This window comes from Adiantum capillus-veneris, chromosome 18 (genome assembly GCF_014529385.1).
Source record: "Adiantum capillus-veneris isolate H3 chromosome 18, ASM1452938v2, whole genome shotgun sequence".
In the NCBI taxonomy this organism is placed as follows: Eukaryota; Viridiplantae; Streptophyta; class Polypodiopsida; order Polypodiales; family Pteridaceae; genus Adiantum; species Adiantum capillus-veneris.
The window spans coordinates 138,044,268-138,068,589 of NC_140948.1; the positions used below are offsets into that span (position 1 = coordinate 138,044,268).

The 24,322-nt window shown below is 44.2% G+C and overlaps 1 protein-coding gene across 1 annotated transcript in view; it reads right to left on the reverse strand.

Moving 5' to 3' along the window:
- Positions 1 to 24,322, reverse strand: part of LOC147436506 (phox domain-containing protein) — a 58,292-nt gene that overhangs the window by 2,465 nt on the left and 31,505 nt on the right. Inside the window, exons 2-9 of the mRNA XM_086489375.1 lie at positions 2,619 to 3,021; positions 2,347 to 2,518; positions 2,125 to 2,264; positions 1,061 to 1,982; positions 878 to 978; positions 638 to 782; positions 465 to 533; positions 338 to 383 (exon numbers count right to left, since the gene is read on the reverse strand). Of these exons, the coding sequence (XP_086345501.1) occupies positions 338 to 383; positions 465 to 533; positions 638 to 782; positions 878 to 978; positions 1,061 to 1,982; positions 2,125 to 2,264; positions 2,347 to 2,518; positions 2,619 to 3,021 (1,998 nt within the window). The remainder of the gene's footprint in view (positions 1 to 337; positions 384 to 464; positions 534 to 637; positions 783 to 877; positions 979 to 1,060; positions 1,983 to 2,124; positions 2,265 to 2,346; positions 2,519 to 2,618; positions 3,022 to 24,322) is intronic.

The following is a 24,322-nucleotide window of genomic DNA, read 5'->3' on the forward strand; positions in this document are numbered from 1 at the left end:
AATTTACAAGAAACAATATCTAACAAAATCTGAACAAGCTGCTTAAAAGGTCTTTCTATATATGACCCGAGACACAACAGAGAAACTGTTTCGCTCCTTTGTCTTTTTAGAAGCCTTGATGTCTTTAACAAGCAGGAGATTCTGAAAGGTTCAATGCAAGCTTAAAATCACCAGGCACTTCAGATAGAAAACGAAAATGCCATTCTTTTTGTGAAAATTCATAAACACGCACACGCTGGCCAAAAACGGTCGTGTAATATACATGCCTCCAATTTCACATACTGTTACCATTTAAGCAAAATCCTTGCACTTGCTTCAGTGTATATAAGATTTTTACCTGCTATTGTTTTCATGACCGAAGAAGATTTTGCAAAGGCATACTTCTGCACAAGTGCAATGGTTCACAGAAAATGAGCTCATCAAAACAGGTAACTTTCACAACTGCTAGCACCCACATGAATTACCTTTGAGGTGACACTCAGAAAGTCCCAGACTTCATGCATTTCTGCAATACTTGGAATTGAAAGCAGATCCTGTTAGCAACCAAACACAAAAAAGAAAGAAAAAGCAAAAGAAGATATAATTACAAGAGGCAAGCCCTGGTTATAACAAGTTAAAGAGATAGATGAGTACAAACTTTCAAGTATTTGTCTAGTAGAATGCATCGGTCACGGACAAAAGCATCATCCAAACTTGAAGACAGGATCCTTTTGGGAGGTAACTGCAAGTTATATTGAGGCAAATCACGGAGATTCCTATGAAGCTGCTCAAAGTTGCGAAACCTAGAACAGGTATGGATGGAGTATGTGATTGGAAGCATAAAAAAAAATCTGACAGGTAAGCTTTCTAAATTACAAGGAACAAGCAGAAATCCCACCTCCTTTCAACAAACCATGTGTTGTTGTCGGAGTCAGTTACAGCAATGGAATATACAGCAAATGTTTTGGATGAGATCTTCTCTAAATGGGCCCCTACTACCTGCAAATCAGCTGCAGAAATTCAAAGTCTGACACAACCATGAGCTACAATCAAAAGGCACTCATTCTGTTTAAGCTCTCACCCAACAATTCAGCTTGCAGACAGCTGATTGGGCCATATTTTGGCCCCCTAATCCCTCTGTGTCATTAAGCCAGTCTGCAACATTATCATGTCGAGAACTGCCTGTAGATAACTGTATTCCTGGGTTGTCCCAGTAATTAAGACTGCCATCTTGATTGAAAGCAGATTTTTGAGGCTTCTGCCATCCATCTGTGCCACTGCTGGAGTTTTTGGTTTGGGGGTAATGTAACTCAATTCCGAGAGGCTCTTCTAAAAGCTTCTCCTGTTCATAGGCAGTGTCTGCAGTAACCATGTTGCGAGGACGACGCTTTCCCGACAATGTTTCCGAACCATACAATCCCTCATCATCATGACTTAACCCATGTCCATGGAGTAAAACAGGCTTGTCAGCTTTGGACAGGTCAGACAATTTTGTGCGACTTTTTGCATCGAACCCTGACTCAAGATCATAGTTTGAGAATCCAGTAGACCTCTTGCCTGTGGGCCTTATACTGTATTTTTCAGCTGCTAACCTATGAGGTATCTCACTACTTGTTCGAGAAGGGCCACTCACAATAGCAGTCTGGCTTGGTTTTACAGAAGCCCTTTCTAGGTCTTTCTTCTTGTAATTGCGCCCCTTTGTCCAGAGATTATCGAGGTTCTCTGGGGCAAGTGTCGTGGTCCTTCTTTTACTCACGGCCTCAAGTATTTGAGCCCAATCATCCTGTTTTCCCAAAGACTCTGTAGAAGACATGGCAACCCTACTGCTCTCCCTACCATGTTCTGCTTTACTTTCATTTTCTGCGACTTTCAAGAGCCTAGAGTTTTCCCCTTTTGAAGATTTCCCAACAGAGCTTCCATCTCCAGGCCCTTTTTCCGACTTGTTTAACTGAGACTTCTCCTTTGCGGAAGAAGTTGCTTGTTCAATAGCCTTATTTATAAAGCTGAAAACCAGCAATTAGATCAAAATGCATAAATCTGTATTAGGTATGACTTCCAAAAACCAAAGCAAGCATACAAATATGTGTGTATGTGCAAGCAAGTAGCTGCTATTTTTATGTGATCCATGCACCCGCAGGTACTAACCCGGGACTTGCGAAGTTCATGACTGGCCGCAAGACTGCACATGCTAATAGCTCCCTTGCCAGCCCACGTAGAAGAGCACACTGCGCATCTTGAGGCCTAAGAAGAATAGCAACAACTCCACTCATTAACTGCTGCAAAACCTGTTGAAGATAATAGTGTCAGACCATATGTTGCAAGAGGAGCCACTTGCAGCACTGCTTGAAGTGAATATCAATTAAGTACCTTGCATTCAGAATCAGATGATAGGAGAGCAGGGTGCAGCTTGTTTGCTTTTCTTAACACAAGTTTCAAATTTTCCTCTCGAGCTTCAGTTGAGAGAGTCTCAAAATGCTTCACACCAGCTTTTGTTTGTCTGAAAAGTTCTATATGATTACCCACCAGATCCACAAGATCCCTGCAACCTTAAAAAGGAAAAGTCATAAACCATCACTATTACCAAAAAAAAAAAGGCGTAAGAAGTAACTACACACAATCAGAAATTATGTCTCACTCACCTTGTCATTAAACTAATCAAGTTGATCCGCTTGACTCGTTGACCAATCTCCCCAAACATCTCATTAATTAAAGCCTGTATCTGCTGTGGAACATCTTGGTCTGGCGAAAGTGAAGCAAACCACAAGTCTGTCACAAATTCTTGCACAATACACCTTGTAAATTCATCAACAGAAGCCTCCACGACAGGAGAATCTATTTTCCTTCTCCATTTTGTTGAAAGAGGTGGAGGATGAAGAATCGAATCATCAGAAGAGAGTTGATGCTTCAGTAAATGCGCAAGATGCGAAGGAACATGCTGAGCATCAATTCTTTGACGAACCTCCAGATCATAAGACAAGTATCCAACTGCTCCTAAAACTATTATTGCCAAGGGGATATTCAGGCACATGGAATTGCTCGTAACTGCAGGTTGTCCCAAAACATATCCCAAACATCACATTTAGTTGTTGTTTATGGGAGGCTCGTTGATAAGACAAGTGAACGACAATAAAAATTATCAAAATGCTCATAAAGTACAAACGGTAACAACATACTGAAGCTGTGTCAGAAACCAAAATTTACAGCATTTTAAATATGATGTCTGATGGCTATGAGTTAAGAGTAAGCTGGAAACACGCCTAACTATCATAACAACTTACTCAAACAAGCAAAAGCAAACACATTTAAAATACTGTAGTGTGAATATGGCACATTTCAATATCAGAATCTCTCAGCCTTGTAAGTATTTGCCTTTAAAACTTTCCAGTAGGTCTCTACAATTCAAAACCTTCAAAATCATTAAAATATAAAAGTGAAGGGTGAAAATGTAGGAATTGAAAAGCCTCATGACACTAGACAGTGTTGTTTCATTGCACTAATTTAAGAGATCTATTAGCTGCCCCTGCCAACAATGTGATGTGCGGCAACAATAACATGAAATTGAACTGCTCGTCTCCAAAATCACATCCTATATTAGCATTATGACAGCTACAAGGGGAACTCACACTAAGACTCGTCCAAGACAAGAACCACGCACACCACATAATTAAATAACTTCCAATTCGACAGGCATGCACACACTTTGACCCGTTTAAAGTCTTCTTGAAAAACATGTGGCTAGTAGGTCTCTAAATGCTGATGGAGACCCAAAAATTTATAGGGTGTGGATTTTAAAATGTTCTAGAGGTCTTGAAACATTTAAATTAATGGACGTGTTTGATGCATTTCAAGTACTGTTTTTGTTTAGAACACCTGAAGCACATTTACTATTGCCATCGAACATTTTACAAGTACAGAACTTTAAAAACCCAGTTGAGGTCCATTTTTTCCCATCTTTAACTAGCTCCTTGAGTGCACATCTCAGATTTTCATTACAATTTGAACAAGCTGACAAATTCAAGGCTACTCCTACTGTCATGCAAAAAGTTTCAGCCAATAGAGAAAAGTGAGCCGGGAAAACCCCTCCGTTCCAGATCTTAAACTCGATGGTACTACCCTTTCAGGACTTGAGCGAGAAAGCTCCCTACTTAGAGATCCTACAGTTTGACCTCAGAGCACAACCGCTCTGCAAATCGCCTTGGATTCCCTTTCTGGAATCCCTCGAGCACAAGCCAAAGCCTCCTCGCTCAGATCTCAAAGGCAGGGTACGTGCAAAACACAAACATAGTAGCGAACTCTGCAAAACTTGTGTACAGATCATCATCTGTTGCTTACCTTCCGGTACAAACTCGTCGTGTCAGGTGCAACGGAAGTGTATAAGATTTAGCTCGAACCTAGTACTACGCACACAAACACAAGGGTTGCTTTACTTCACTTGAAAGACTGAACTGAACTGAAAGAAAGAGAGAGAGAGAAACGAGACGACACGAGGATGTCGGGTCCCAACCCTCATGGGCCCCCTTGTTTTGATGTCAGAGCAAGTACTTTCTTTATTCTTGCACAAATGCTATAATGGGTACTGATGCTACTGATGCTGGGGACCCGAGGTACTATGTCGATGACGACAACAACCATCACGGACACGATGACGTCGCCGTGATGACGATGAGGCGAGGCTAGGGCTGAAATCTGAAAATACTAGGTCTAACTGCTGTCGATCTACAACCGCTACGCCGGGGCTGATCTGCAACCACCGACGCGGGCAAGGCTGGGAATACAAAAACGCTGGCTGTCTGAGGCTGTCAATGCAAAACGCTGGCTGTTTCTGGCTGAGATCTGAGTGCTGATGCAACTGCTGGAAACTGGGAGCAAACGGCGAGGATCTGCAACCAAAGGGGTGCAAGATCGGCGAGGCTAAGGGCTGAAAAACCGAACGCTGGCAGATCTGCTACCGTGGAATGGGATCGTTGAAGTTAAAGGCTGAATCTGCAAATTGTTGATCGCTGGAAACCAGAAACGCTGGCTGAATTTGGGGTCTTGATGGCTGATGATAAAAAACGCTAGGTGATGCTGCTGGTGCTGAGGGTACTGCCGAGAGAGAGAGACCACCTGCCGGGTGCAACACTTGCACCACCTTCTGCTGCCTCCTCTGCTTCTACTGAGTGCTCAATGGGTTTCTTTTATAGTTTCTTAGCAATTTGCCATACCTACTTTTCCAACAAAAGTCACTTATTGATAAATAAGTGAAAAATGTGTACTTTGGTAAAAAGGGTTTAATGCTCTAAAAAATGCTCATGATGAAAAGAGAGAAAAATCGCGTGGAACTGGCTGACATGGCAATTGTACGGACGCTCCGCTATTTGAGATGACTGATGACGTGGCAGCTCTACGGAATTCTGCGATTTGTGCTGCCAGCTTTTGGCGCCAAATTTTGGACCAAATGCTTTTGGAACTTGAAGCTTTTGAATTGATTGCTTTTGGGGCTCTGCTTTTGAGCATCCCTTGTAAGTTTATACGAGCCCCTGGCGCCTAACTCTGCAGAGAATCTGGACGCAGAGTCTAAGAGCAGAGCATAGAAACAAGGGACCCGAGGACGTGGTTGTAACGGACTTGGACACTCCAAGTCAAGAATCTACCGCGACCGCACCAAATAACCACTTCAAAACAGTTCACAGTTCACAATTGATTCAACACTGGCCCGGCGGAGTTCCGTGCCTAGAGATATTGGCCCCAAAGACTGGCGCCCCTTTCGGTATTTCTTTTGTATTAATCTGAGTTCAAAGTACAAGAGTGTGGTTGGGTCTCACTCTCAAACTCTGCGTCCAGATGCTCTGAGAAGTGAGAGACCAACTTCACTTAAAGAGTTACAAGGGTTGCCAAAAGCAGAGCCCCAAAAGCTAAAAATCAAAAGCTCAAAAGCTTGTTCCAATCTTTTCTCTCTCAAGCTCTCTCTCGAGCCTTTTTAATAAAAGCAAAGGAGTTTTCTCTCTCTATTGCGTAGGAGAATAAAGCACAAATTTCCAAAAGCTGTCGTACAGCAAGCACAAATCCCGTCACAAAATCCGGTGGAAATCCCGAGCGTCCGTATTGCTACCACGTGTCATTTCTGTCGCTAGGGTTAGGGTTAGGGTTTCTGGCAGAATTAGGGTCTCAACAGTTAGGGTTTCGGGCAACCACGTCATCACTTTGTGATATACCCCCATCTTAAAAGCATTGTAATCGCCCTCGATTACGCCTGCAAAACAAACAGAGGCCATAAACCGTCTTAGCAGACACTGACTGTTAGCACCTGCGTACTAGGAACACACATCTAGCACATGTACCAATCGACAGTCACATCACACGACATCAAAGGACATCACTAGACATCACATAACATTCAACATTCATTCGGATCTTAGACCATGATTTATCGGCAATGTAGCTAGCAATCGCATCTAGATCCAGTCGGGACCTCATCGATGCCCGATTGACTAACCCCTATTGCAACCATGTCTATTCGAGATCAATTAGACCAAAATGCTGCAGTCATTTCATCTGTCAGTTCCTGCACTTAAAAACAAGTCAAGAACAAATCAGTTTCATATTCAGGAATTCCATTTCATAAAGTCATACAACAGAATACTGTCAGCTCTCAGTATCCCTGAAGCTCAAAGAGACATCAGTGACTCTAGTATCAAAATCGAGGCATCTGTTGACAAAGGAGCGGAGTAACTCCCCTCTTGTGCATCCCACTACACCAGATCTCCGGCCAAGCTGAATTCTGGGTTCCATTTGGAGTAGACTATGCTAAACCAAAAGCTTCGAGGTAAAGCATCACAATCTGAGGAGTATCTGCTAGGTCCTTCTTGAACTTAACCAAGAACTACCTTCGGACTTTACCTTTATTCTTTGTGTCCTTATGTGCCAAAATCTGTTCAGGAACAAGGATCTCCTCGTTTTCTTCCACTTCGGGTTGCTCATCAGGCTCCCCATCATCAGGCACATCAGCTTTAAAAGGTTTCAAGAGACTCACATGAAATGCATTGTGAATCCTCCAAGTGTCAGGCAGTTTCAGTCGGAAGGAGACATCATTGATCTTTTCAGAGATCTAGAAAGGTCCATAGTATCGCATACTAAGCTTTGGAAAAAGCCTCTCCTTTCCCTTCTTCTTTCTCAGGCGTGCCTTCTCAAAACGTAAAAGCACACAATCATCCTCCTTCAATTTCAAATCGCGACGATGGCGATCCGCTGCCTTTTTTTGTCATTCTTGAGATTTCTGCAAAGCCTCGCGGTGTAAGGTGCAGCGGAATGAATGTTGAACTTTGCTCAAGATGAGTGCTCCGAATTGTGGTCAAGGTTCCTTTTTATTCTTATGGAAGGGAGAGCCTTCCGTTCTTAATGAGAGAATGCAACGGATACGAACAAAGTGAATGGACACTGTGCGTGAAAGTGTGTGAGATTGAGAGATAGAGAAGAGAATACGACACTAGAGACATGAAACCCTCCTTCGAAGGCCCCACTCTCGTTGGCGAGAGTGGTCTACTATTGATTGCACAAACTAGTACAAAGTGGATGCATGTGACCGATGCAAGTCTAGGCTAGATCGATGTCGACGACGGGGATGATGAGACCGATCTAAGGGCTGAAATCTGATGCTCTTTATCTACTGTCCAAAAAACGGTAATGGCTGAATTCTGCTGGGACCAAAAACGCTGCTGTGGCTGAATTTTGCTGGCTGAAAAACCGCTGTTTTGGGGCGGTCAAATTGCTGAGAATCTGCTAGCAAAAGGGTGGTCCTATGGCGATGAAGTCTTGCTGAAGAAAACGCTAGAGGATGGGAGGTCTTGGCGATGAAGCTATGGCTGAAAACGCCAAGTATTGGGATCTGATGGCAAGGATGACTTGCTGATGAAAAACGCTAGGTGAAGGGGTTTCTTGCTTGGAGGAAAAAAGCGCCACCAAGGGGGGATCTTGCTGAGAAGTTTCCTGTTGAGCAAGATGCTCCTGCTGCCTCTTCTGCCAATTAGTGCTAGCCTAGGTTTGCTTATATACAAACTTACTCAATTTGCCCTACCTACTTTCCAACAAAAGTCACTTAAATTAATAAGTGAAAAATGTGAAAAATAGGGAAAATAGGTTAAATGCCCTGGAAAATTCCCTTGAAGGATTCTGATGGGAATGCTTATGATCATGCTGTGTGTAACCAGAGGATATGCATCTACACTAAGTGCCTGGGCATGCACGGTCTACGAACAGACTCACAAAAGTGCCAGAACACTTGCTAATCTAGACTGACTGGACTGACTGAACCCTTGTCGTGTTGTAGCTTGTCCACGGACACATAGGGTTGGATGTGTCACATGACATCCATGGGGAGGAGGGAGGGTCAGAAAAACCTCTTGGTGGGAAAAATTCTTCGTCGCCTCTCTCATGCTCATCACCTGTATGTGAAGTATCCATTCCGCTTCGGGTGATGACCATGCACTATGATCCTTGGTTCTTAAGTTCACGAGGAACTTGGGTTCTTGCGGGTCTTGGGCTCTTGGGTTCTTAGGGTCTTGAGGTCTTGAGGTTCTTGAGGTTCTTCTTTTACTTGTAATCTGTGTTAGAGAAGGATCTTCTCTTCACCCGGTTTTGCTCTTTTCTGTGGGCGCACCCCTTGGCGGCCTTGCGCTCACACCAAGGTTGCTTTTTCCCACCTCACGTCGATTGGCCAGCCGCTAAGTGCACGGTCCGCTCTCAATGAGTGAAAAGAAACACAAGGGGAGGCTGGACAAGACCTTCTTTACTGGGAGTCCTGTCACTCTTCAAAAACACGATTAGGAATCGACACGCCCAAGTGAACTTGGGTTCGTGCGACCTCAACAAGCAAAAAAATTCTTGTGATTCTTGTGGTTCTTACCTTGAGTGATACAGAACACTGCCAAAGCTCTGATACCAATGTAAGGTACAGCGGAATGAATGTTGAACTTTGCTCAAGGTTCTTTTTTATTCTTATGGAAGGGAGAGCCTTCCGTTCTTAATGAGAGAGTGCAATGGATACGAACACAGTGAATGGACATTGTGCGTGAAAGTGTATGAGACTGAGAGATAGAGAAGAGAATACCAACACCAGAGACGTTGTAAAACCCTCCTCCGAAGGCCCCACTCTCGTTGGCGAGAGTGGTCTACTATCGATTGCACAAACTAGTACAAAGTGAATGCATGTGACTGATGCAAGTCTAGGCTAGATCGATGTCGACGACGGGGATGACGAGACCGATCTAAGGGCTGAAATATGATGCTCTTTATCTGCTGTCCAAAAAACGATAATGGCTGAATTCTGCTGGCTGAAAAACCGCTGTTTTGGGGCGGTCAAAACGCTGAGAATCTGCTGGTATGCACTGCTGAAAACGCCGGGGATGTGGGCGATCAAGGTATGCTGAAAAACGCCAGCAAAGGGGTGGTCCTATGGCGATGAAGTCTTGCTGAAGAAAACGCTAGAGATGGGAGGTCTTGGCGATGAAGCTATGGCTGAAAACATCAAGGACTGGGATCTGATGGCGAGGATGACTCGCTGATCAAAAACACTAGGTGAAGGGGTGTCTTGCTTGGAGGAAAAACGCCACCAAGGGGGGATCTTGCTGAGAAGTTGCCTGTTGAGCAAGATGCTCTTGCTGCCTCTTCTGCCAATTAGTGCTAGCCTAGGTTTGCTTATATACAAACTTACTCAATTTGCCCTACCTACTTTCCAGCAAAAGTCACTTAAATTAATAAGTGAAAAATGTCAAAAATAGGAAAAATAGGTTAAATGCCCTGGAAAATTCCCCTGAAGGATTCTGATGGGAATGCTTATGATCATGCTGTGTGCAACCAGAGGATATGCATCTACACTAAGTGCCTGGGCATGCACGGTCTGCGAACACTCACAAAAGTACCAGAACACTTGCTAATCTAGATTGACTGGACTGACTGAACCCTTGTCGTGCTGTAGCTTGTCCACAAATACATAGGGTTGGATGTGTCACGTGACACGCAGACCTTGGCAAAAGCCGTGTCTAAGTCGCGCGTATACTCATCTGCTTCAAAAATCTTATCTTTCGTGCTTAGGAAGGGTGGAACCTTCGTAGCACCTTCAACAATCTCAAATGGCTCCTTCCCCGTCGAAGAGTGTATCGTGTTATTGTAGGCAAATTCCACCAAAGGTAGATACTTTTCCCATTGAGTCTTCTAATCCGAGATATAAGACTTCAATAAATCTAAAACCACTGAATTGGCAATCTCAGGTTGCCCGTCAGTCTGCCGGTGGAACGATGACAAGAACTGCAACCGCGTGCCAATGTTCTCCCAAATTGCCTTCCAAAACAAACTCGTAAATCTGGGGTCCCTGTCGGAGACAATCGTCTCAGGTATGACATGTAATCTTAAGATCTGGGCCACAAACAGTCTCGCTAAGTGATCCGGCTTGACTGTTTTCTTCACTCGAATGAAATGAGCCTGCTTACTAAATCTGTCAATGACAATCGAGATACCATCATGACCACTCTGTGTTCTCGGGAGATCAAAAATGAAATTGTCACGCGACACATCCCAACCCTATGTGTCCATGGACAAGCTACACCACAGCAGGGTTCAGTCAGTTCAGTCAAGTCTAGATTAGCAGTGATCTGGCACTTTTGTGAGTCTATTCGTAGACCGTGCATGCCTAGTCACTTAGCATAGATGCATATCCTCCGGTTGCACACAGCATGGTCATCGGAATTCCCATCAGAATCCATTAGCATCAATTAGGGGAATTTTCCAGTGCATTTAACCTATTTTCCTATTTATTGGTATTTTCACTTATTTTTTTAAAGTGACTTTCCAACAAAAGTAGGTAGGGCAATTTTGCTAAGTTTCTATATAAACAAACCCAAGTTAGCACTAAATGGCAAAAGAGGCCGCAGGAGCTTCCCGCTCAATAGGCAACTTCTCAGTAGTACCCCCCCTCAACACCCCCAGCGTTTTTGGACCTCCATCATCGCGGACAAGTTCCCATCCCTGGCGTTTTCCATAGCAGGCCATCGCCATCACCCTTAGCATCATAGCGACAGCAGATGCTCATGATCGCCATCAGATTTCCCAGATTTGCTGGCGTTTTTCCCCAGATCAGCATAGGCGTTTTTGCAAGCATCATAGCGTTTTTGATTTGCGGTCCCAAATCAGCACCAACGTTTTGGCGTTTTGCTAAGCAACTGGAACCATCAGCGTTTTTGTTTTCAGCCTTAAGCCGCAGCAGATACACGCAGTTTTCAACCTATGCACAGTAGCAGATCAGCCCCCAAGTTGGTTGCAGATGTTCCCCCATTTTCAGCCATAAAAACGCAGCCAAAACAGTCATTTTCAGCCTTGAAACAGTCCAAGAAATTCAGCATCTAGAAGATCTCAGATTTCAGCCCAAGTCGCCGTCGTCATCACTGTCGTCGTCATCGGCATAGTCCCATTGCATCTGTCCATTGCATTCGCATTGTACACCGTTGTGCAATCAAAGAATAGACCACTCTCGCCGATGAGAGTGGGGCCTTCGGAGGAGGGTTTTACAACCTCTCGGGTGTCGTATCTCTTCTCTCAGTCTCATTCACTTACACGCACAATATCCACTCACTTTGTTCGTGACCACAGCACTCCATAAGATGGAAAGCTCTCTCTTTCCCTAAGAACTAAAAGGAACCTTGAGCAATAAAGATCACTAATCTTGAGAAAATACAACATTCATTCCGCTGCACCTAACAGAAATCCATTGCAATACTTTCCCAAGGGCGGGTGGGTATGGGCAAAGGCTGTGACAATCCCTGTGCTTTATGCCTGTCAAACTTGACCTTCTGGCATACCAAGAAACTACGCACAAACTCTTCCACATCCTTCTTGAGTCTCGGCCAAAAGAAGTATCTCTCTACCCCTTTCATAGTGGTAGCGATGCCGCGGTGACCCGTAAAAGGTGTTGTCTCCCCATCCCGTATCCGTGTGAAAACGTCTACAAAATCCGAATCTGTGGCATACTAGTCGACCATATCCTCGAAGCTCCTATGATGTATCGCGGAAATAGCCAAAACCAACGGCTTCCGAGACAAAGCATCTGCCACCACATTCTTCTATCCCTGAACATGGACAATCTGGAAGTGAAACTGTGACAAGATGTTCGCCCACCGCATCTGCTTTTCCGATAGCTGCTTCTGTGACAAGAAGTAGCGCAAACTCTGATGGTCTGTAAAGACAGTAAAATCCGCTCCGAGTAGGTAATGCCGCCACTGAGTAAGAGCATGGATAACCGCCAAAAGCCTTTCTCATAAATCTGTGTTGTCATTTCCGGCCTTGAGAACAATCGACTCTCGTAAGCAATGACATGGCCTTCTTGCATTAAGACCGCACCGAGACTACGACCACAAGCATCACAATATACTTCAAATGACTTCTGTAAGTCCGGCAAACTGGTCCCGTAGTCAATTTCTCTTTCAATGTCTGAAAGGCAGTCACCTCTGTGGGTCCCCACGAGAAAGGGACTCCTTTCTGTGTCAAGATATGCAAAGGGGAAGCAACCTCTGCAAACTTTTGAATGAACCGCCTGTAGTACGAACACAGTCCCAAGAAGCTTCTATCTTCATGGACATTCTTCAAATCGGGCCAATCACGGATAGTCTCTATCTTGGCTCGATCCAATTGCACTCCTGCGGCTGACACAATGTGTCCCAAAAAGTGTATCTCTGGTAGGAAAATTCACTTTTCTTTGCATTAATCACTAACTTGTGATCTCGTAATGCCTGAAAGACCTGAAGTAGATGATCTCTATGTTCTGCCTCATTCTTGGAGAAAACAATGATATCATCAAAGAAAGTGCCAACAAATAGCCTGTACTCTCGAAAAATCTTGTCCATTATTCGGTTAAATGTCGCAGGAGCATTGGTTAAGCCAAAAGGCATCACCAAAAACTCAAATAACCCAAAAGTCGTCCGAAAAGTTGTCTTGTAGACGTCTCCCAGTGCGATTCTGATTTGACGATATCCACTCTTCAAATCAATCCTGCTAAATCACGAGGATCCATGTAATCTGTCAAGTATATCATCAATCCTAGGAATCGGAAATCTGTTCTTGATGGTGATTTTGTTGAGAGCTCTATAATCGATGCACATTCTCCAAGATCCGTCTTTCTTCAAAACCAACAACACTGGAGAGCAATACGGTGGAGTACTTAGGCTGGACAAGACCCTTTTCCAAGAGGTCTTTCACTTGGTTTATACTCTCTTCATTCTGTGCTCGGCTCCAAGGTAAGGTGGCCGGTTCAGTGGTGTGCTTCCAGGTATCAGATCAATGGTATGATCTTCAGGACGAGCAGGTGGTAACTCGCCTCGTAGGCCCTCTGAGAAGCAATCGGCATGAGAGTGGAGAAAATCTTGGCATTCTTTATCAAGTTTAGACATATTTGTCCCATCCTCATCACTCGACTCTTTCATAAAGATCGAGTAAACAAACAGACTGGATTTCATTAATTTAGAAATGGCCGAAGCCGGCTAGGGACAGACTCGCCCTTCAGTTTAATGTCAAGTACAATGGTTCTGCCCTTCTCTGTAGTCAATGTCGCTTTTCTCGCCCGATAATCGACCACGGGGTTGTTCTTGTGGTACCAGGGAATTCCCAAGAAAACATCACAACCTTCCAAAGGCATTATGTAAAAGTCCTCATGCCCCAAATACTCCTGACAATGCAACTGAAGTTTGCCAATGACAGGTGTAATGGCTACGTCCCTGCCGGGTGCCGCTAGAACTGCCTCCGCAAGAGGTCCCATCCGATCGGGAGTGATCTCGAGCCGCGCCGCCAATTCCGGTGAAATGAAGTTGGCCTTGGCTGCTACATCAAAGAAGATCGGGGCCTCTTGGTCTTTCACTTTGTCCCAAGCTCGGCAAAGTTCTGTACTCTCGTCCATGGTGTTGCGATCGGTACCCACACAATCTGGAACCAGTCCCGTTTTCATCTTGCCTTTTCTTCCACGTTCCTCAACTGCTCTCAAACTCTCAGGCCTTTCGTCGTCCTTGTCATTTTGTTCTTTCTGTACCTTTCTAGGGCACTTCGCGGAGATATGTCCACGTTCCCCGCATCCAAAGCACTTCCCCTCCCTGATGAAGCGAGCTCTCTCCTAAGGAGTAAGCTTGGGTCGTGCATCCTTCTTTTCTAGGTTGCTCTTTCTCATTCTACTTTCGCTTGTTGCGGTCGCACGTAACCCAAGTTCACTTGGGCGTGTCGATTCCTAATCGTGTTTTTGAAGAGTGACAAGAAACCCAAGAAAGAAGGGCTTGTCCAGTCTCCCCTTGTGCCTCTTTTCACTCATTGAGAGCGGACCGTGCACTTAGCAGCCGGCCAATCAACGTGAGGTGGGAAAAAGCAACCTTGGTGTGAGCGCAAGGCCGCCGGGGTGCACCCGCGGAAAAGAGTAGAACTCGGGTGAAGAGAAGATCCTTCTCTAACACAGATTGCAAGCAAAAGAAGAACCGCCTCAAGAACTCAAGAACTCAAGAACTCCAAAACCCAAGTTCCTCGTGAGCTTAAGAACCCAAGACCACAAGAACCCACGACTTCAGTGGATGGTCATCACTCGAAGCGGAATGGATACTTTGCTTGGAGGTGATGAGCATGAGAGAGGCGAAGAAGAATTTCCCCACCAAGAGGTTTTTCCGACCCTCTCCCTTCCCCACCCACATCTACGCAAAGGATTGCACTAACTCCTATGGAGGGTTTCGACATGATGGACAAGAAGTTAGAACACGAAGCAAGAAGAGCAGAAAGAATGGCAGAATTTGATCGTGAATGTGCAGAAAGAAAAGCAAAAAAAGATCGCGAGAACAAAGCAAGAAAAGCCATGAACGACCGGCACATGAAAGAGATGTTGCGACTCTTTTCTCAAGTGCAGGCTCAGTTGCAAGAGATTCGGGAAAAGGAGACTCTCAGTCTCGTCTTCTCCAAAGCATGATACATAGGATTTGCATGATAATAAGCATGATGATTTGAATGATAATGATGAGCATGATGATTTGGATGCCAATGACAAGTATGATAATTTGCATGATCAAGATGTGATTTCTCACAAGCATGATGATTTGTATGATCAAGACGTGATTTTTCACAAGGATGATGGTTTAATTGATGCTTTTTCTAGCGAAGCTAACCTCATTGCAGATTCGATCAATCACAAAGAATCAATCTTGGCTTTCGAGTCAAGGTCCACAGCAAACCCCCATGCAGATTCGATCAAACAAGATAAACCGATCTTGGCTCTCGAGCCTAGGTCCAAAGAAACCTTACACGAAGTACTATGTGTTCGGATGATTTGTCAGCACGCATTGTTCGAGTGTTTCATTCGTGATCGTTTCCTGTATTTTAGTCAGCGTCTTTATGTAATCCCTTTTCCTAGGCATGACATATTGTACGTTGAGCACGTTTCACTCATGAATGAGCACAAATGTATGCGGATTGTTCATGAAAAGCTGAAAAGTATGCATTCAAGGAAGTCATATTTCATGTCTCTTCCTTGGCACGACACAGTTGTAGAAAGAGCACATGAAAGTATGAGCACCAAGCATGAGCATTTCCGTTGTGAATTTCCACAGTTGATTGCTTTAGACCAGAAGAGAAAGATTCGATCTCATTGTTTGCGTGTGTGTGGTGAACGGTTTGGCACTCCGTTTCTTTGTTCATCTACATTGCATGCACAGTCTTTGCAAAAGACAAGATTTTTTCCAGTCACTTTACATGAAATAGGTATGTTCATGTTTTTGTGTTGAAAGTGCTTTCAAGAATTTTCAGCCATGGAGATTCTTGAAGCAGAAAAAAGCATGACTCTAAACGAAGTTGAAGCATCGAAGGAGCCACAGAAGATGTCACAAACGGGAGCGCATAACAATATAAAATATACTCAGATAAATAGAATTTATCTCTTAATATTGAAGCCAAAGGATATAGAGAGAAATAGATAAGAGAGAGAGAGAGAGTGAGAAGATCGACATAGTACTGGGGACCAGAAGATGGACTGGTCCCCCCCCTTAAAGAGAATTCTTTATTAGGGAGAATCTTTTTTACAAGCACAAGAACCGAAGAAAACCCCTCCGTTCTAAATCTCTGACTCGATGGTCGTTCCTTCCCGTAAGGGAAATCCGAGAGACGAGCTCTCAATCCTTTTTCCGTCTATACTCGGAGTTGAGACTCCGCAGACAATTTCCGAATTCCGTTTCCGGAATTCCCAAGCATAGGCCGAAGCCTTCTCGCTTCTCCTTCGCGATGAAGTACTTGCAAACACAAACGCAAACACGCGACAACAATTCATATGGCGACTCCACAATAGATACATGTCGCTCTTGCGCGGGAAAAGCGACTTCCGTGCTTCGTAGTCTCGCGATCTCTCGCGTCTTCTGGCGGCAGAGTCTTCTCTTGCTGGTGTTGGTAAACCCCTTTTCAGTGAGGGCATGTGGTGCTTTTATAGCTCCTTGACCACGGCACGAATAGCTGCTCGCATAGAGATCGCGACTGTTTTTTTTTTTTTCCTTGTTTTTTTTTTCTTTTTTTCTGTTCTACCCGAAATAGGGAGAGAGAGTTCGCTAGCTGGTTTTGTTGCTTTATTTTCTAAGTGGCTGCCCACTTATTAAGTGGACGGCCGGCATATTTTAAAATTGGTCTGAACCTGCCCAAAAACTCAATAAAACCTTATAAGTTTAAAACAATGCTTTTCACAACACTTTCCAGGCATCCCTGGATGCAACTACATGCACAAATGCAATGCAGACATAGATTCCTAGCGGGAAAGCGTCTGCTCTTCTCGGAAAACTCGTTAAAATATTCCACTTTTTTAGAAAAGCTTCTCAGAACCCATCTTTATTCTTGTGCTTGCGTCTTTACGCGTATTCCTCTTTTCCAGTTCGGATTTCCTCTCGACCTATGGATATCCCCTTTCCGATGCACCCGTCACCCACCTTGTGACGCATCAGGAATACCCATCACCTAGTCCTTTCCTATCGAACTTACGGTACAATCCCCTTCACGATGCTCTATGTCACCCATCCTATGACGCATCAGAGATGTCCGTTCCCGGATGGTCGGATACTTCTTACTGATGCTCCCTGTCACCCATCCGTTGTGATGCATCAGAAGTACCCGTTCCTGGTGGCCTTACAGATATTCCCTTTCACAGTGCTCCTGTCATTACTTTGAATGACGCACTAGGGATACTCTGTACTCAGATGTCTCCAGTGGGAAAAACCCTCTCACTTAAAATTCCAATAATTCATTTAGAATTATATTTCTTGGTGTTCCAAGCAAGAAAACCCTCTCACTTATTAATCCAATAATTCAATTAGAATTATTTTTATGTCAGATAAAGCAAATTTAGCAACATCCCTCTCACTTATAAACAGTTGTCCTCAACTGTAGAGGTCCAATTGAACTGCCGGGGAGAAACCGGAAAGATTCCAAATCTTGCTCAATGGTGAGTTGAGCTAGTCCTTTCTCAAAAGAGAACTTAAAAATTAAATTAAACAATAATTCAATAATTCAATACTTACCTTACCGGTTTATGTCTTTCCTCTAGTACCTCGAGGATATCCTTCACCTTTCATTAAAGTTACGAGCCATGTAAGAACTCGTCATTCGCGTCTTTCCAACAAATTGGAAGTTTCCTCATCCGAGAATCTGTTAACTCAATTCCACCTTCTCAATTCCGACAAGAATAATCCTCCTAGAAATCAATCTAGGTCTATGTCCTTGCGCATAATCCTGCCTGTTAGTCCAGAGGGTATTAAACCTCTTGTGTCCTCCCACATAGGGAATGCCCAAGTCATAGAGCATTAAGCTCGATGTCTTTCTTTCACAAACACAGTTTGCGATAACATTAAAGAAGGTTCTTGTTCCGGGCTATCGCTCAACGTAGGGGGATGGAATCCGAAGATTCCTTGTGCACGACGGCACTTCCTCCTAATCATTTCCTCCTGCAAGTTATTACCACCAGTAGTGTTTTCCCGACGCCCATTAAAGTCTCTTTCTTACAGAATCATAAAAAATGATTCACCTTGCGAGCATCAATGACGCCTTGCAACATCTCAGGCAGATAGGATTCTAGCCATAGCATTTTCTGAACATACGTTGAAACCCGGTTCACGATAGAGCGAACCCTCTTTGATTCTTACCATTTTGAAACGGTTGGCGAACTATATTCTTACGAACATAATAGTTCGAATTTATTCTAGCACCATGTAAATGCTACTTGACCTGCTCATGGAGAAACATATACCGCAACCAAAAGTTGCTACTGTAATGGTAAAAGCACATAGCGTACTCAATGATCAACGACCATTAGAAAACCTCTTCTCCGTAGAGAAACTCAAATTCCTTCTACCGAACACATCTCAAATAGAGATTCTCGTGTCGGAATATCCTCGCGCACAAAAAGGCGCTCAAGAGAGTATAACAAACTCTCGTCCAGTTCCTGAAAAGAAAGTTGGTTCATCTCATTCCGTTCAGTAGAAAAAAAATTCAACTGGTAGATGACCCACCTTGGCATAGGTCTGCATCTTCGTGTGTTATCCATGTACTCAAAAGTGTACATAATTCTTAAGCTGTGAGTTTCGGTGAACTTGGGAAATTACCTTCCCTTCGTAAGATCCTTAGAGCGAAGACGCGCAACTTGACGATCCCTTGGCTCAATCTTAGAGCAAAACCCGCTCATCAAATAAACTAGGATTTCAATCCTTGGATTCCTCGAGCACAGGCCGTAGTCGTCACTTGTTCCTTCCCTCGTAAAGAGAGTGTTCATTCACTTGTGCGAAAAGCACTACCATGTCTTCCCTGACCGGGTAGGGGGTGTTGGTTCATAAGCTTAGTGAAACTAGTTGACCTTCCGGATGGTTGAGCAAACCAATTCATCTCAGAAAACAATGTTTCAAATTGATCCTACTCTCATAAATACTCGAGAGTGATTGTCCTGGTTGGACACATGCATATCTCATGCATAAAAGCAATACGCATTTTATGAGTTCCTCAAAGTTTTAACTTTGATCAAAGACCTACCCTCTCACTTAAAGTTTGAGGGTCAAAAACTCAGGAGTTAGATTGAATTCCCTTACTCCAAACTTTCTCTGGATAGCAATGTAACCTTCGAGGAGAGGTAACAAAAGTTCGTTGTTTTTGTGTTCAATGGTTCTCGTCCCATGGCGGGGATTGTATTCTATGTACATCAAGATGTACACTTTCAGCTTTTATTGCTGACTCCACCATCTGCTGCAAAGTATCTTGCAGATGGGTTTACAAAATTCGCGCAAAAATCCTTCGTTGAATTTCTTCATCTTTCCTTTCTCAGAGAGAGTCGAGAGTGGAGCTACCTTGGCAAGAGTGAACCACTACTTGCTTTGACTCGCTCGTGTCTCTATTGGGCAAACCAATCCCAATCTTCTTGAATGCCTTCCTCAAAGCGTAGAGGAAAAAATTTTGTCGGAAAATTCAGCCTTGGATTGTTGTTGTATGTTCCTTGCAGAGCTTTGGTATACCACCAAGTACTTGCAATCCCCCTTGAGGTGTTTGGTCACATGCCTCACCTTCGACAATCTCAGAAATTGTCGTTTGCAAAGGCAACTTCAAATTGTCGAATGAAAGCAGTAGCTTTCAGGACATCTTCCCTTCCGTCAAAAGTATCAAACTTGACTGGAGTGTTCCTAGGTCTAGAGACCTTCTTCATATCCTTCCCGGAATGACGGGATTTCATGGCTATAGTTTTGGATTGACGTTCATGGATATTTTCTGGATTCTGAAGGATCTCGAGCATTCCGCTCCTTGGATTCTCTAGTTTCTTGAGCATCATGCTCTTATCGCCTCTCAGAGAAACCCAAGTCTTGTGTCGAATTCTTGCAGAGAGAAAAAATTTTCCAACTCTGCAAGCTTTTCCTGCAGGACTTGGGTTTCCGCCTGCTTACTTCTCTCTTGGCTTGTCATGGCTTCTTCCCGTATCTTCCCAGAGTCGTCCTCCTTTACAGAGAAAGAGAGGAGACCATGCTCTAATACCACTGTCACAAACGAGAGCACATAACAATATAAAATATACTCAGATAAATAGAATTTATCTCTTAATATTGAAGCCAAAGGATATAGAGAGAAATAGATAAGAGAGAGAGAGAGAGAGTGAGAAGATCGAGACAGTACTGGGACCAGAAGATGGGCTAGTCCCCCCCCCCCCTTAAAGAGGATTCTTTATTAGGGAGAATCTTTTTTACAAGCACAAGAACCGGAGAAAACCCCTCCGATCTAAATCTCTGACTCGATGGTCGTTCCTTCCCGTAAGGGAAATCCGAGAGACGAGCTCTCAATCCTTTTTCCGTCTATACTCGGAGTTGAGACTCCGCAGACAATTTCCGAATTCCGTTTCCAGAATTCCCAAGCATAGGCCGAAGCCTTCTCGCTTCTCCTTCGCGATGAAGTACCTGCAAACACACACGCAAACACGTGACAACAATTCATATGGTGAATCCACAATAGATACATGTCGCTCTTGCGCAGGAAAACCGACTTCCGTGCTTCGTAGTCTCGCGATCTCTCGCGTCTTCTGGCGGCAGAGTCTTCTCTTGTTGGCGTTGGTAAACCCCTTTTCAGTGAGGGCATGTGGTGCTTTTATAGCTCCTTGACCACGGCACGAATAGCTGCTCACATAGAGATCGCGGCCGTTTTTTTTTTCTTTTTTTTTTTTTGTTCTCCCCGAAATAGGGAGAGAGAATTCGTTGGCTGGTTTTGTTGCTTTATTTTCTAAGTGGCTGCCCACTTATTAAGTGGACGGCCGGCATATTTTAAAATTGGTCTGAACCTACCCAAAAACTCAATAAAACCTTATAAGTTTAAAACAATGCTTTTCACAACACTTTCCAGGCGTCCCTGGATGCAACTACATGCACAAATGCAATGCAGACATAGATTCCTCGCGGGAAAGCGTCTGCTCTTCTCAGAAAACTCGTTAAAATACTCCGCTTTTTTAGAAAAGCTTATCAAAACCCATCTTTATTCTTGTGCTTGTGTCTTTACGCGTATTCCTCTTTTCCAGTTCGGATTTCCTCTCGACTATGGATATCCCCTTTCCGATGCACCCGTCACCCACCTTGTGACGCATCAGGAATACCCATCACCTAGTCCTTTCCTACCGAACTTACGATACAATCCCCTTCACGATGCTCTATGTCACCCATCCTATGACGCATCAGAGATGTCCGTTCCCGAATGGTCGGATACTTCTTACTGATGCTCTCTGTCACCCATCCGTTGTGACGCATCAGAAGTACCCGTTCCTGGTGGGGCCTTACAGATATTCCCTTTCACAGTGCTCTTGTCATTACTTTGAATGACGCACTAGGGATACTCTATACTCGGATGTCTCCAGTGAGAAAAACCCTTTGACTTAAAATTCCAATAATTCATTTAGAATTATTTTTCCTGGTGTTCCAAGCGAGAAAACCCTCTCACTTATTAATCCAATAATTCAATTAGAATTATTTTTATGTCACATAAAGCCAATTTAGCAACAGAAGACTTTGTCGCTTTTGGCGCTGCCCAAAGAAGCAAGCGTTGCAGACCTTTATGAAGTTCAAGTACCGCACGACCCACACATCAGAGTGGGCCGACGAAGAGTCCCTTCCAAGATTCAGGATGCTATTAGCGATCTCCCTCGACGCCATACAGTTCAGTACCAGTACCTCACTTTGAAAAGGAGGGGATGTCACGTGACACATCCAACCCTATGTGTACGTCGACAAGCTATAGCATGACCAGGGTAGGGTTCAGTTCAGTCAAGTCTAGAATAGGAAGTGATCTGGTACTTTCGTGAGTCTGTTTGCAGACCGTGCATGTCCAGACACTTAGACTAGATGCATATCCTCTAGTTGCACACAGCATGACCATCAGATTCCATTCAGATCCCATCAGTAGCATTTTTACAGTGCGTAGACATATTTTCCCTATTTTTGACATTTTTCACTTATTATTTTTAAGTGACTTTTGTTGAAAAGTAGGTAGGGCAATTTTGCTAAGTTTGTATAAGCAAACCTAGCGCTAGCACTTTCTAGCAAAAGAGGCAGCAAGAGCACCTTGCTCAACAGGCAACTTCTCAACAAGACCGACCCCGCGACAACTCTAGCGTTTTCAGCATTGCAAAAGGCCTAGCGTTTTTGCATCAAATCAACCAATGTTTTTGCAGTTGCAGATCCACAACGACAGTATATAGCAGATCAGCCCTAGCGTTAGCAGATTTCCACCGCAGAACCCCAAATCAGCCTAGCGGTTTTGGATTAGCGAGAGACCCGTTTTGCAAATCTTCGCGACAGAAGCAGCAGTAGCACCAGCGTTTTCAGTTTTCAGCAGTTAGACTCCACAGTAGAACCCCCAAACCTCGCAGATCTCACCTTCCCGCAGCAGATCCTCGCCGCACGGTCAGATCCCGCGAAGTTTGCAGTTTTAGCTCAGAAAACGCAATGTTCAGAATCTGCGTTTTTAGTGCATCGTCGTCATCGACATCGACATCGACATCGAGTCAGAATTCAGCAGATAGAAGATTTGCAGATTTCAGCCCTTAGAGCACCTTCAGATTTCAATCCGTCTCGTCGTCCTCCTCATTGTCGTCGACATTGTCGGCAAGTCCAAAGCATTGTAGAGATTTGTGCAATCATAAGTAGACCACTCTCGCCATAGAGAGTGGGGCCTTCGAAGGAGGGTTTGACAACTTGCCTGGTGTCGTATTCTTCCCTCTCTATCTCTCAGTCTCATGCACCTTCATTCACAGCGCTCACCACTTTGTTTGTGTCCATTGCACTCTCTCACTAAAGGAACGGAAGGCTCTCCCTTCCGTAAGTAAAAGGAACCCTTGAGCACAGTTTGGCGCACTCATCTTGAGCCAAGTTCAACATTCACTTCCGCTGCACCTTACATGTAAGAAGAAGAAGAAGAAGAAGAACAAAGTACTTCTTCAAATCGAACACGCTTCTTCTGTTTCTTTGCCTTTTCAAATGTCGACTGACGAAACAAATAACCTGGAAAGTCAATGCCTTTCTTCTGCTTTTTTGCCGTTCTTTTTAGCTTTGTTTTGCGCGTCAAAAAGCTGAGCAATCCGCGCATCAACCACCTCTTCTAATTCCTTCTCTGAATACTTCTTGTGAGCAGAAGGTTTCTTGAGAGCGGGTTTCGGGGGTGGTGGTGTGGTTTTCTGCCACTGCTCGTGCACTTCCTGAAAAGAAGTGTCGCTCATATATTTTGCAAATTTTGGGCCCTTCACAAAATTAAGCATCATCTTCGTTGCATCGTCGATCGATTGACGATGCTCCATCTCTCGACGCTCCGCCTGAGTAGGCCGAGGCGGGCCATACTCCTTGCCGGAATCTTCGTTGTGATCCCTTGCCGCATCTCCGGATGTAGAGGGAGTCGATTGATCCTTGTGTGAAGCCATAGGTGCCGCGGAAAAAAATAATTGGGATCAGATTTCCCATAGAAGAGGAATTGGCCGTGCTCTGATACCACTGTAACGGACTTGGACACTCCAAGTCAAGAATCTACTGCGACAGCACCAAATAACCACTTCAAAACAGTTCACAGTTCACAATTGATTCAACACTAGCCTGGCGGAGTTCCGTTGTCACGTGACACATCCAACCCTATGTGTCCATGCACAAGCTACAGCATGATCAGGGTTCAGTCAGTCCAGTCAGTCTAGATTAGAAGTGATCTGACACTTTTGTGAGTCTATTCGTAGACCGTGCATGCCCAGTCACTTAGTGTAGATGCATATCCTTTGGTTGCACACAGCATGATCATAAGCATTTCCATCAGACTCCATCAGAATCCTTCGGGGGAATTTTCCAGTGCATTTAGCCTATTTTACCTATTTTTGACATTTTTCACATACTATTTTTAAGTGACTTTTGTTGGAAAGTAGGTAGGGCAAATTGAGTAAGTTTGTATATAAGCAAACCTAGGCTAGCACTAAATGGCAAAAGAGGCAACAGGAGCCAAGCTCAACGGGCAACTTCTCAAGCAAGAACCTTAGCGGTTTTTCCCTCCAAGCAAGATCCCATCCTAGCGTTTTGCATCAACATCCCCCATTAGCGTTTTCTTCAGCAAGTAGTCATCGCCATCCAGTCCCTGCCCTAGCGTTTTGCATCAGCAACCCATCAGCACACTTCAGGCCTAGCATTTGATCCTTGCCATCGCCAACAGTCCCCCATGCCTAGCGCTTTTAATCCTAGCAAGAGCAACCCCAATTTTCAGCCTTTCGACAATTACAGCAAGTGATTTTCAGCCATAAAAGACCATCAGTTTTCTGCCCTAAGACCTGCAGATTTTCAGCGACAAA